Below are 14,048 nucleotides of genomic sequence, written 5' to 3'. Positions count from 1 at the left end.
CCCCTTTAACCATATTTCTAAAAGGAATGATTGAATGGTCGTCCCATATTTGCAGCCTATTAGAATTTGACTTGAGAACTAGGGATATACAAATATCTCACTGGTCTTGGCCTTCGTCCTTTATGACATTCTCACAGGGGCTGCGAGTCACACACACAGCAGTGCCAAGCAAGGGTCGAGGAAGCATTGACTATTGCAGCAGCCGGAGCTGGATTTCCCAGCCCCAAAGATCTGGTTCGTTTGTTCGTGACACCCAGTCTGGGTGGAAAGGCTCCACCTCCTAATCTCCATGCCAACATCCCCAGTGTGCTACTTGGTGTGAGACAGAAGTAGTGGAAATATTTTAAGCACAAACAAGAGGAAGCAAAGGAGCTGCCTCCTTCATGGAGGCTCTTGCATGCTCTCAAAGCCCACATCCACCTCTGAGGAAATGTGTCATCACCAGAATTCCGAAATCCAAAGGGTTGGATTAGCCTTCTTCTTGGGGAGGTAGAGACTGAAGGAAAACCGCAGGAAAGACTAGATAGGCTAACTCCTGTATCTTACAATCATATATTTAGGGTGACTGCTTTTTCTACTGCCAGGAAGTGTGTACTCTTTCCAGAGAGAGACAGAGACAGCTAGAAAGCACCTTCCCAATGAGATGTGGTTATGTTGCAATGTTTTTCCCCATCTCTCTATCCTAAAAGAATTTTGAGCATGCAAACGTGTGCACAGAATATTTTTCTTTTTCTTTTTTTAGTTAAAAATAAATTTTTGCCAGAGGACATGTGCACTCACCAGAGAGAGTGAAACTGAGAAAGCATCCCACAATCCTTTCTCTTCTTTTTCTCCCTCCTTTGGGGAGTTTGGTCACATACATGCACCTACCATGTTTCTCCAGCCACTGGGACTTGAACTGCACTGTTAGCCATGTGGGATCCAGCTGCCTTCACCACCACACCATGGACTGGCCCTGCCCAGTGTGTTCATCAAGCCAACAGGGCTGGACTCCAACCACAGTCAGCTGTTGGAGCTTTACTGCTCTGCTAGGGACTGATCTGATGACTGCTTTAATTAGCTGAGAAAAGTTCAGGGTGTTATCTGAGTTCTTTTACCTTCAAACACATCCTAAAGCATTTCCATAAGCGTTTCATCCCCCAGTGTAACGGGAAGGCTTCCTCCGACTTGAGATCTTCACAGTTTCCTCACAGCAGTGGGCTGGAGCAGTCTCAGAGCATCTCCCAGTGCTTGCTTCATCTTGTCGTTGCGGAGACTGAAGATGAACGGGTTCAGGAGGGGCGTGATGATACAGCTTAGTATGGAGGCGCCTTTGTTGAGCAGCAAGGACTGAGCCTCTGACAAACGGATGTAAAGAAAGATGGAACTGCCGTAGACGATGACCACTACGGTGAGGTGCGAGGCGCAGGTAGAGAAGGCTTTCCTTCTCTCGGCAGCGGTGGGGGTCCGGAGGACCGTGGCAAGAATGCAGGCGTAGGAAACTGAGGTCAGGCCCAGCGAGCTTAGCAGCACTGACGTGGAGAGCACAAAAGCCACGAGCTCCAGCAGGCGGGTGTCCCCACAAGACAGCTTTAGCAAGGGCCAACTGTCACAGAAGAAGTGGTCAATGCCGTTGGGGCCACAGAAGGGCAGGTTGGCCATGAGGATGGTGGGGCAGAGGACCCAAAGGAAGCCAGCTAGCCAGCAGGCCAGCACCAGTTGGGAACAGACACGGCCACTCATCAGGGTCTCATAGTGGAGCGGGTGGCAGATGGCCAGGTAACGGTCCAGAGACATGACAGCTAAAAGGAAGAAGTCCGTGGTGCCTAGAAGGAAGTAGAGGTAGGACTGAATTATGCAGCTGGCAAATGAGATGGTGTGATCCCCAGTGAGGGTGATGGCCAGCATCTTAGGAACCACGACAGAGACCAGCAACAGCTCCAGGAAGGACAGGTTCCTCAGGAAGAAGTACATTTGTGTGTGCAGGCGGCGATCCACCCAGCTGAGGGCAATGATGAGCAGGTTGCCTGTGGCTGTTACCATGTAGGCCACCATGAGCCCCAGGAACAACAGGGCCTGCAGAATGTGATTCCTGGGGAATCCCAGGAGGATAAACCCTGTTACCTGGGTCCAGTTTTCAGGGCCCATCTCCAGTGACCTGCAGGGGAAATGAAGCAGAACGTTGTAGCCAGTCTATAGCTACTAGTCATTGTATACTCAGTCAACAAAATGGCGCTGAGTGTCCAGTACTTCCTCACATTCTGAGGACATATTGATCTGTATTTCTTTCTTTTCTTTATTTTTAGAGAGAGAAAGACTTTTGCTATATGACGCGTGTGCTCCTTGGAGAAACAGAGAGAGAGAGAGAGAGAGAGTAAACAAAAACTCACCCCCAAAGGGAGGATGGTGATGCTGCAGTCCCTTCTCTGCTATCCTCTGGGGATTTTGGCACTCATGCACACATGCCCAGCATGAGTTTAAAGCCGCTGGGTCAGGGACTCTAACCACAGTTGACAATGTGGGCATCCAGCACCTTAACCACTGTACCACCTCCTGGCCCCAAACTGAAATATGCTTCTGCCTATGAGTGACTTTCAAAGAGAGCAAGTGGTATAGCAATAACAACAAGGATGATATTGAACACCGATTGTGTATTAGAAAATTTGTATACAGTTTTCTTTTCTTCCCCCTGCCACCCTTAAAAGTAGACATTACTGGTCACATAGATAACAAAAAAGTGACTGAGGAAGAATAAATAACTCTTTTATGATCAAATAGAGAGCATGAGGTAGAGGCAAGCTTTCACTCCAAGACTCTGTGATGTCAACACACATGCTACTTCCACTGTCTTGCTTGGTGAGTCACATGAACAGTGCAACCTTGAGGAATCCATAAGAGTGGAGGGTCAGAGAAGACCTCACGGGATAAATGCACCAGGAACAAAATTGTCCTGGTATCAGGAACTCTCACTTCAGTATTTGTGACCCTTATGTATTCCAGCTTAATATAAAATAAGAGAATTTTAGGGGCCAGCAGATGGCATAGCAGTTACATCATTGGACTTCCACATTGCTGCCCATGGTTCAAATCCTGGACCCAGTGACTTAAAACTGTTGTTAAACTACAGTTTAACAACTATTTTAGGCCACTGTATTCCCACACTTGAATTCCTACAGATTAGCCAAAATTATATATATTAAGCCATTTTTCTGAGCTAGTTGCTAGGTTACAGTCAACCACAGCACCTTTTAAACTGTGTTCATGCAGACAAGCTTCAGGGTGTAACCAACCCAAATTGCTTCCCTACCTCATTCCTTCACTTTCATTTTTGTACATCACATTCCTGTTCCTGTACACTTTCTTTTTACAGAACTTAAATACCATGTAGCCACGAGGCTAGCTGGAGGTATCCTGACGTCTGGGGACAATTGCCCAATTTAAATCATGTTAAAATTTACTCAGTTAAAAGTTCTATTTATTTTTATTTGAACAATTCTAGCGTCAGAAGAGGGATTTAAAGGAGAGCTTCCAGTGACCTTCAGGAGCAGCAGGTGACCAAGCGAGATACCTGCAGGACCTTTTGTTGTCCATTGCTCTCTCATAGCAACTGGAGATGACATGGGTAAGTTCTCTCTAGATTTGAGCTCCATGGACTTATATTTAGAGCTCTCTGAGTTTTATATGAGCAAACTTTGGTCCACACTAGCTTTGGAGTTGCAACAAAAACTAGACTGAGTACAGGATTAGATTAGATTAGGTAATTAACTGAATTGAATACAGTCGTCTGACTCTGTCAGACAGAAACTAGCAGTAACTGTCTATTACTGTGGCAAATGCAACAAAATTTTAGGTTTAAAAATTTTTTTTCCACTGGATTTTTATGTTCAACATTTTAGTTTCCTTTTTTTTTAAATTTTGCATGCTTTAATAAAAATCATTGGCTAAATTGGTCAAGAAAAGCTCAGAGCCAATGCCAGAATAAATTATTTCCTACTTCGGTTCTTCTTGGCTTAATGAGACTAAAAATTTATATAAAAATAAAATTCCTAAGTGGTGAGACCTTAGTAACCTAATTTAAAATTACTATGGCAATTAAGAATTCCCTGGGGCCAGCTGGTGGTGTGGTGGTTGAGGTATTGTACTTCCACATGGTTGACAGCAATGTGAGTCCTGGGCCCAGCAGCCTGCTTTCTCACTTTCCCTTTCATTCTCTGTCTCACTCTGGTTGGGCTAAAAAGTGAAAATATCAAATAAAGTTAAATGAATAATTCTTAAAAAATTAAGAATTCCCAATTTAGTACTATCCAGGGATGCCTATTAATATGCAGAAGCTTCTAAAAGATTTTATTTTATCTATTTTTAGGTGCTTTTTAAAAATAAATAATACATTTAAGTGACATAAGAAAGTTCTGCCAAAGTTTTTGTTTTATTACCAGCCTGTCCAAAGCAAAAAGAACGCTAATGAAAGTTATTAAAATGGTTTACAATATACCTACAAATCAAATTGAATAGTTTCTTGTTCAGTGATAACCACACTGAGTTACAAGCATTAGAAATGCTTTCTCTGCATTAATTAATGGGTTCCATCTTAAAATTAGTAATTAATTTAGAAACATGCTGAGTTTAAAAGGCTACATATCAAATTAGTCTTCAGAAATACAACTTGCTGGCAAATTAGTGGTCTATTTAAAAATCTTCATGCCCGCAAACCTCCACTATTACAAAAAAAATGGAGACAAAAAAATTGCTACATGACCCCCGTCCCTGTTAGAAATACTTTTCCCTCCTAGTCACCTAGGACACCTGCTCTCTGGCAATTAATCTGCATAAAATCTTCACCTTTAATCATCCTGTGTCTCTATCTGTGACTTTAAAATATAAACTTTACACCTTGTTTAATCTATAAATTGTACATATTAAGCAAATATTTAGGGCTAGAACAATTAATGACAAACTTAACTATGAAAAAGTAATGCTAAAATGTATATTATTCAATGTACATACAGAAATAAAAGCATATTATTTATTATTTCAATAGGCAGAAAATATCTAATCAGTCACAGCATTAAGCAATTTCTATTCAGGGCAAGCAAGAAAAAAATGACCAGGTTTAGTTCCTTATAAGGAGCATAAAAATAAGCAATAATTGGCACGATTGTGAAAGTCAGGATAGAACTGATCAAGACAACTTTTAAATCCTCAATTTAATACAAGTGTCTATAAAGACTCGACAGAGTTAAAATATATGAAGCATTCTCATTTTGGGGAGGGGATGTAAAAAAAATCATTAAAAATATTTTTAAAAAATAAATATTTTTTATTTGTGTGTATGTGTATGTCCATACATGCATGTTATGTGATATGTCATATGTCTATGTAATAAAAGATCTTAAAAATTCCATTTGATTTATTAAAAAATTCATACAAATTAATTTAAATACTTTTCAAGTTCATGTAACTTAAAATCATTGACAAATAATCTCACTTCGAATATAGCAAAAAAGAACTTAAAAAATATGAATCTTCACAGTTTCCAACATATACTTTGTCCAAAAATTATTAATTGGACAACATAATATTTTTCTTCATATAATTAGTTTAATAAAACAGCTAGTATTTATATATTACATAATAAATATCTGACCAACAGGAAAAATGGATTAATGACTAGCTTTCTCTAATATTTTTCTTACAAATAATCAAGATAAAATAGTTTTAAAAATTTTAAGTGCTATTAAATTAGACTAATTTTCCTAAAGTTCAATTTTTAGTTTTCTTATAGTTCAATTACAGGGCTAATAGCTAAAAGTAGCAAAAACTAAATCTTACATAAAAATTTGTATATACTATTCTGTTATTAGCCTTTTCAGTTATTTTATTATTATCTCTGAGTGGCATATCTAACTGCTATAGTCTATTGCTATATTCTGTTTTTTGTTTTAGTGTCAACAGACACTGTTAGTCCTTTTTCATCCAATTAAGGCACTTAAAAACATTAAGCTTTCATTTTCTGCTGACAGTTAACTCAAGTATTTATGCTTTTTACTATATTTAACAAGATTTTTCAAAGGCAAATTCTAAATTAAATTCTTTTACCTCAAAATAACTTTAGGATGTTTATAAAGATACTTTAAAACATCCAAAAGAAAGATATCAAAATATTCAGACTTATTTTACTATGCTAACTTATATAAAAATATTGTCAAATTAAATAATTTTAATTTTCTTTACATTACATTTAAATTGTACGTATATCTTATATATTTTAATGTATTTATTACATTATATTTAAATTTATATGTATAAATGTTTCATATATATTTATTATTTATTTATTACATACAATGTATTCCAAAATAAAGTGAAATTCCCCCAAATCTATAATGTAATATTTATCAGTCACATTATAAATTATTACATTAAATTAGTATATGGCACAAATATTGCCAAATTTCTTTTTCAATTATAAACTCTTGTCAAATCTTTAATTAATTCAAATTTTATTGTCCAAAATTAATTGCTTTATTTAATACTTTTCTAAAAAACTTTTTTCAAATGACTGTAATCTTAAAGTATATCTTTTAAAAATTTATAAAAACTGTACTCTTATATGTGTAAGTTTCTATAATATAATTACTGCACTAAATAAAAATTTCTAGCTTCTATTTAAAAACTAATTCATTTTCTAAACTACTAAGTCAACCATTAAGCAAAGCCAAAATTAACCAAAAACAAAAAAAATATTTTGACAAAATTATATGCTAAGTCAGCCAATACCAAACTTATCAAACTATATGTCACTTCCTGGCCCAGTGTCTAAGATAAAAAAAAAAATTGTTAAAGTCTAATTTAAATAAATTCCATAAAATTAATCTAAGTCAAATTACCTGTGACAGTCTATTTAACAATTAATACTATCTATCTAAATTTAAAAAATAAAATTAGTATAAAAATATAAATCCAATATTAAACTCATAAAAAGCCTATAGACAGCTGCTTTGTTCTTCCTAAGTTCTTTTTATAAATAATTATTTAAAACCTCTATACTCCATAGCTCACAAATTGAAAAACAAATTAAAAAATAGCAATAATTTGTTCAGTAATATTAATATAATATCTACTCTAAAATTACTAAAATGTCTTATAGTCAATCTTTAGTCTGCCAATGTAATAGTAAAAAAAGTAAAAACTGTGAGTACATTTCTACTACATAATATGCCATTTAAATATTATAAAAATTTCATTCGTTGTCATTTTCATTACATATTTTTAATTGTAAAAACCTTTTTCCATAGGGGCCAGAAGATGGCATAATTGTTACGTAGCTAGACTCCCATGTAGTTGACTGCTGTTCGAGTTCTGGACCTTGCGCTTAAACTCACTCCAGGTACATGTGCATGCGTGCCCAAGATCCCAAGAGGAGAATGGATTGCAGCATTGTAGCATGGCCATCCACCCTGGGAGGTGATTTCTTGCTTTCTGTCTTTGTATGCATCCCTGTCTCTCTAGAAAGAGCATGTACTCTATAGCAAAAATCTCTCTCTTTAAAAAAAAAAAAGCTTTCCCACAAAAAAATAAAATACTGTAACAGTAATTAAAAATATTTAAAAATAAAAAGAAGTTCCTGTCATAAAACATTTCAAAAAAAATCTAAAGTGACCAGACTTTAGTGCATTATGCCAAAGTCTAATTTCACCAAATAAAAAAATACTATGTATTTGAATAAATATGAATTCATTGACTGAAAATAATCAAACCCTTCATAGTCCAAAATAGGGGTCTTCTAAAAATAACAACAAAAAAACTGCCTGAAAGTCCTGTGAAAAGACATCGTACAAAATTCTTCCCACCACTCACACTGCAATGAAACTTTAAAAACTTAAATTCTAAGTTCACAACTCAAAAGAGCTACTTTAAATTAAAGACTTTAAAGTAAAATTGACCAAAAAAATTTCTTCTTTGAAATAGATATTTTCAACAACTAAACAACTATGCCCATATATTATAAATCGAGACTTCTCTGCCATCATAAAAGCTTCATGTTATTTTTTTGAACTCAATTCCTATTGTCTTAATTCTTTCTTCACCCCACAAAAAAAATCATAAAACCATAATCAGTAATTAGCTTTAATTTAAATTTATGTTCTAGCACAAAGCCAAAATAATTGTTAAGTTTATAGATGAATGCAAAAAATTTTCAGTAAAATATCTAAAAATTTACTTTTTAAACTTACTTAAAATTTTCAAAATTTTAATTTTATATTTCTTCTAATATGCCTCTAAGTTATAATTACTTACAGCACTAAACTAATGACAAAAATAAATACATCTTTAAAATAAGCCATTAACAAAAAACTATAGTCCTCAATCATCATCACACTCTGAACAATAGTAATAAACAACTAGACTTAAATATTATCAAATTGCCTGTATTCCCTAAACCTTAACCTGTTTAATTCAGTTCAGCTTATTTAATAAAAACTGTCATTTTAAAAGTAATCTTAGTCATCAATTAGTCCTCCTAGTGCACTCTATCTATGGTATGCTTTATAAGGAACCATACATCAAACACAAAGTAATCTTATTTCAACAAAATCAATAAAAGCACAGAAAAGATCTATTTGACCTATAATTCCATGCTAAAGACCAAAAAAAAAAAGTTGACCAAAAGAGGAAAAATTATTAAGTTAAATTATTTTGGCCTAAAACAGCTGCTGTACTCCTACACTTAAACTCTTATAAATAAGCCAAAATTGTACGTTAGGCTATTTTTCTAAACTAATGACTAAGTTACAGCCAGTCATGACAGCTAAGCTCAGTCAATCACAGGCATCCTGTCTTTTAAACTGTGTCAAGGCAGACAAACTTCAAAATGTAACCAACCCATATCATTTCCCTACCTCATTCCTTCACTTTATTTTTGTACATGCTCCATCCCGAACACGTCACTTTCCTTTGCCAAAATTTAAATACCAAGTTAACCACAAGGTTAGGCGAAGGTGTCTAAAAGTCTAAAAACAACAGCCCAACTGAAATCATATTAAAATTTACTCAATTAAAATTCTACTCTATTAAGTTAATTTATTTTTCTTTTAACAAAACTCATGCTGGGCGCATGTGCATGCGTACCCAAGATCCCAAAAGGAGAATGGAGGCGACAGGACTGTGGCATGGCCACCCCCACCACAGGATGATTTCTCATTTTTCCTCTCTTTGTGTCGGTCTCTTTCTAGCAAGATCACACGCCATAAACTAAAAACATCTACTAAAAAAAAGGAAAGAAAGAAAGAATTTTAAAGTCTGCCTTTTAGTATCCTTAGAGATTTTATATTCATTAATCAGCTAGAAAGCCACTGGGATTGGCCTGTACAAAGCTCCAATCTTGTCATAAAGTGTACTTTTTCTTTTTTCCTCCCATGCCCAAGACTTCTACAGGTTGTAAGAAATCTTCCTTCCTGTGTAACCTTACTAGCCTTCTCTTAGCCCCAGCTCTCCAAACATTCTAATGACATAAAATGGGGAAGAAGGGGAAAGGCATCAAGAGACAGGATGTATCAACTTGACTCCAACTTTTCCCTTAAAATAGTGATATGTTCATCTTGTCCTTGGAGTTTTTGTCATCTTGCAAAATCCATACATACATACTGAAGAATTAGATTTAAAATCTTGGTTCCAGGATCCTTGATTCACATCAGCACCAAATCTTCAGAATCAAAATAGATTTTGCCTATTAATTAGGGAAAATATTGAAAACATTCAAAGAGAAAAAGAATACAAAGTATCAACTTACTTTGTGTAATTGACAAGGATGAAGTGTGGAGAATTTTGACAAAGCTTAATCCAAGATCATCTATTTTTCCAGATGACCTGTGTCAAAGCTGGAGAGCACAGGTATTTTCTCCGTTCTGCCTGAAGCCACCTTAACAGAGTGCCTCCAAGGGAAAAAAAAACAAAAACAAAAACAAAAACAAAACAAAACAAAACAAAACACCTGGTCCCAAAGATGAAGAAGAAACACTCATGGTCTGTTTTGTTTCTATCAGTTCTGACTTGAATAAGTCCTGGGTTTTAAATAGCTAACAATATAGCTTAATTTTGCTGGTCTAGATCTTATTATACAGCTCCAAAAAAGTAATAAGATCCAGAGATATATGTTAGAACACTCTTCAAAATACCACAATGATTTCAGTGAAGAAAAATGCACTGCTATGGCTCTTCCAAAGAACTAGGTAAATTTTATTATTAAAAGTAACATTTTTAAAATTTCTAAAGGGCATGTGCACTTGCCAGAGAGAGACAGAGAGAGGGAAAAAGCATCCAATGGACTACAATCCATTCTCCCTTACTTTTTTGTCCTGTTGGGATTTGGGGCATGCATAAACAAACACCCAGCATGTTTTTCAAACCACCAGGGCTGGGATTTGAACTGTAGTCGGCCATGTGAGGTCCATTTTCTTTAGTCAATAACCCCGGGGCCAGCCCAAAGTAACTTTTAAAGCCTGATTGCCAAGCTTTCAATACCAGTTTCTCACCACTGCTGTAAAATATATGTATTAAAGGGTGTTATATAGTATTCCCTTGACAGCTAACTGAATAACCGCTTTGAAGTCCTGAGTACCTTTATCACCTGACTGGTGTCTGTCACATAATTTCAGATAATAACAATATCATTCCTAGATACACATATTTAAAATTTTGCCATTTAAAACCTCAAGATAATCTTGCTGGGTGGTCTTTAGAATAATTCGCCTAGTGTCACACAATTATATATAGTTATTGCCAGAAATGGTTTTCTTTTCTTTTTTTATTTTTTGTTCTAGTGCATTTTGCACTAAAAATCCTGCCTGCCAAGATGAGAATTGCTGAATGGAATTAAAGCTATGAGGGATGGGGAACCAGCAGTTAGCGTAATGGCTATGTCGCTAGATTCCCACATAGTCGACTGTGGTTCGCGTCCCGGACCCGGTGGCTTAAAACTCACACCGGGCGCATGTGCATGCATGCCCAAGATCCCGAGAGGAGAATGGAGGAGAAGGGATTGCGGTGTGACCATCCCCCCTGGGGGGTGATTTCTCGCTTTCTGTCTCTATGTCTCTCTCTGTCTGTCTGGCGAGCGCACATGCCCTATAGCAAAAATCTCTCCCCCCTCCAAAAAAAAAAAAAGCTATGAGGGATGCACACATGGACACATGCACACACATGCACACATGTGCACACATGCATTTTCATCTGATTGGCATGATGTCTTGACTCTATAGGATTAGATTGTTATTATCCATTTTACAACTGAGCAAACTAGAACACAACAGATTAAAAAACAAAAATTATAGCAAAAATCTCTCCCCCCTCCAAAAAAAAAAAAAGCTATGAGGGATGCACACATGGACACATGCACACACATGCACACATGTGCACACATGCATTTTCATCTGATTGGCATGATGTCTTGACTCTATAGGATTAGATTGTTATTATCCATTTTACAACTGAGCAAACTAGAACACAACAGATTAAAAAACAAAAATAAAAACTCAGAGCTAGATCTATGATAAACATTCAGTTTTGTCTGACCCTGGTGTCTGGCCATGATACTAGTTAATATGACTATAAAACTAGAACCTGCCAGGGGTAAAACTGGTATTGATTTGGAATGCCATGGTATAACAATGACCCATAATAATAATGATAGAATATATTGAGTACTTTCTATAAGCTGGGGATTTTGTATTCATTTTATTCATAAGTCTCTCAGGCACCACACAAGGAAGAACATTATTATATTAATCCCATTAACAGGAGTTAGGGTTTAGAGAGATTAAGGACCTACATTCATGAGTAGTGGATTTAATGATTACAATTTGACAGTCTGAATTCATGGTCTCAATTTCTTGAAAAAATTATTTATTAATATTTAAATTTATTATTATAATTTTCTATATGGTATATGCGCTCACCAGAGAGAGAAAAAGAGAAAGGGAAAGTGAGGAAGCAAGATGCCAGATGCAGGACTCAATTATGGTCAACCACATGGGAGTCCAGAGCTTAATCACCATGCTACCTGCTGGCCCCAAAGAGTCTACACTTTTGACTGCTAAGTTATATGTTAAATGAGAGAGTTTGTTATTTTAAAAACAGATTTGATTTTGAAAAAAAGAATGCACTGCTCTAGATGTATTGACTGGGCCTCATCAGCTCCTTCTCCAGAGCAATGGAAGGCAGGGGTTGTGTCCTATCATCACACATGCGTGGGCTGGAAAGGAAAAGGTCAGTAAGCTGCTTAGGAGAGCACAGTGTCCTAAGGGTTAAATATGTGCACCTGATAAATTCCATTTGAATCAAGTATGGTAATGATAAAAGCGAAATCTACATTTTATAGATAATGAATAGAGAGGACAAACTCCCTTCTCTTAATTGGCTGTTTCCTTCTGTTCTTCAAGTCCTGCCATAGGATTTGCTACTCTGTATGCTGTAGAAAGTGAAACATTCTACCTGGACACAGAGCAGACATGGATCAGGCTTTATTTGTAACCACTAACCGGTTATAGCTCTAGAATTAGGCAGAAGTGCCTACCTATTCTACCAATTTCCAGCAAGCATTCCCTCAAAGGATTACATATTTTGGTGTCGCCTAGATCTCATGGAATCAAAGCCCATCCTTCTCCCTTTCTGGGTTTATTGTAAATTTGTGATTAACAGACCCCTTCTCCCCACTCTAACCCAGGGGAACTGTGAGGTGCTGCACGTTCCCCTGGGCAGGCGGCCGAGCTGACATGAAGCCCTGCATGCTTGCCAAGCTGTGCTGCACTCAGCAGCGCTCTTCTCAGCCGGATCCTTATGTGGGCAGCACCAGAGCTTGGCTTTCTTGTTCCACTCTTTAGTTGTGCTCCTGGCATCTTGAAGTGTGAGTAAATTTTATACCTTATTAACCAAGGGTGGATCTAGGCTTATTGAACTTTTCTTGAGTTTAGAAAACCTGCATCAGAATCACCTCATTTATTTGTTAAAAATGCTAATTTCCAGGCTCTATCTCTAAAAATATCATCATTCTCTAGGGTTAGGGCCCAGAGATACAGACTTTGGGCAATTTCTGTGAGTTATTCTTACTTTCCTAACAGTTTAAGAAATTCCATTTTGGGAGGGAAAGTGGATACTGAGCAGCTCTGAATGTGATTGGGCTAAATCATTGAGCATGAAGGAAGGGATAGGCTGGAGTTTGGAAATAGAAGTGCCCAGCTATGGAAGGTCTACTTCTCTTAATCAAAAACATCACCAACTTTCTCACATGGTGATGGAACTAATTTCACAGCTGACCCAGAGCAGTGATAAATCTGGGTTTCAGATTTCTCCCCACATTTGGCATGGCTGTCTCATGCTCTACTATGTCCACAGTGTACAGAGATACTTCTTGTAGAGTGGGGTCGCTAAGGACGCCAGCAAAGGTGAGACTGGACACTTACTGCATAAGGACTGGAAATAAAAAGTTGAATAAACTGCTAAGGAGAGCATAGTATCATTAGGATTAGATAAACACAAATGATAAATTCCATCAGAACTCAATTATGAGGGGCCAGCAGGTGGTGGGGTGGTTAAGGCACTGAACTCCCACATGGCCGACCATGGTTTGAGTCCCCGATCTCATGGTTTGCTTTCTCATTTTCACCCCCTCTTTCTGTCCTTCTCTGGTCGAATTAAAAAATAATAATGACAAATAAAATTAAATGAGTAACTAAAAAAAAAGAACTCAAATATAGTCATAATAAAAGCAAAATTAACATCTTATCTGAACAAAAAGAAAAAAGATATAAATTTTGTTTGGGGACTACATGAAACACTTCATATGATTAGTAAGTTTGTAGGCATTTAAAGATGAATTTTTTCGGGACCAGCAGTTAGTATAATGGCTATGTCGCTGGACTCCCACGTAGTCTACCACGGTTCACGTACCGGACCCGGTGGCTTAAAACGCATGCCGGGCATGTGTTTGTGTGCATGCCCAAGATCCCAAGAGGAGAATGGAGGAGAAGGGATTGCGGCGTAGCCATTTCCCCTGGGGGGTGATTTCTCGCTTT

The 14,048-nt window shown here is 36.8% G+C and overlaps 1 protein-coding gene across 1 annotated transcript; it reads right to left on the bottom strand.

The window, feature by feature from the left end:
* Nucleotides 1–1,176: 1,176 nt before the first annotated feature.
* On the bottom strand, nucleotides 1,177–2,127 carry LOC102482411 (olfactory receptor 6T1). The gene has a single exon (XM_006169983.1). The coding sequence runs from the start codon at nucleotides 2,125–2,127 to the stop codon at nucleotides 1,177–1,179; it is 951 nt and encodes a 316-aa protein (XP_006170045.1).
* Between the last annotated feature and the right edge of the window lie 11,921 nt (nucleotides 2,128–14,048).

This window comes from Tupaia chinensis, unplaced genomic scaffold (genome assembly GCF_000334495.1).
Source record: "Tupaia chinensis unplaced genomic scaffold, TupChi_1.0 Scaffold147980_1, whole genome shotgun sequence".
Lineage (NCBI taxonomy): Eukaryota > Metazoa > Chordata > Mammalia > Scandentia > Tupaiidae > Tupaia > Tupaia belangeri.
Note: the sequence above shows the minus strand (reverse complement) of the source record. Positions and strands in the feature narration are given on the sequence as shown.

What these genes read in the sequence shown, in the direction of transcription:
- LOC102482411 (XM_006169983.1), bottom strand. Translation starts at nt 2,127, where the DNA reads ATGGGCCCTGAAAACTGGACCCAGGTAACAGGGTTTATCCTCCTGGGA.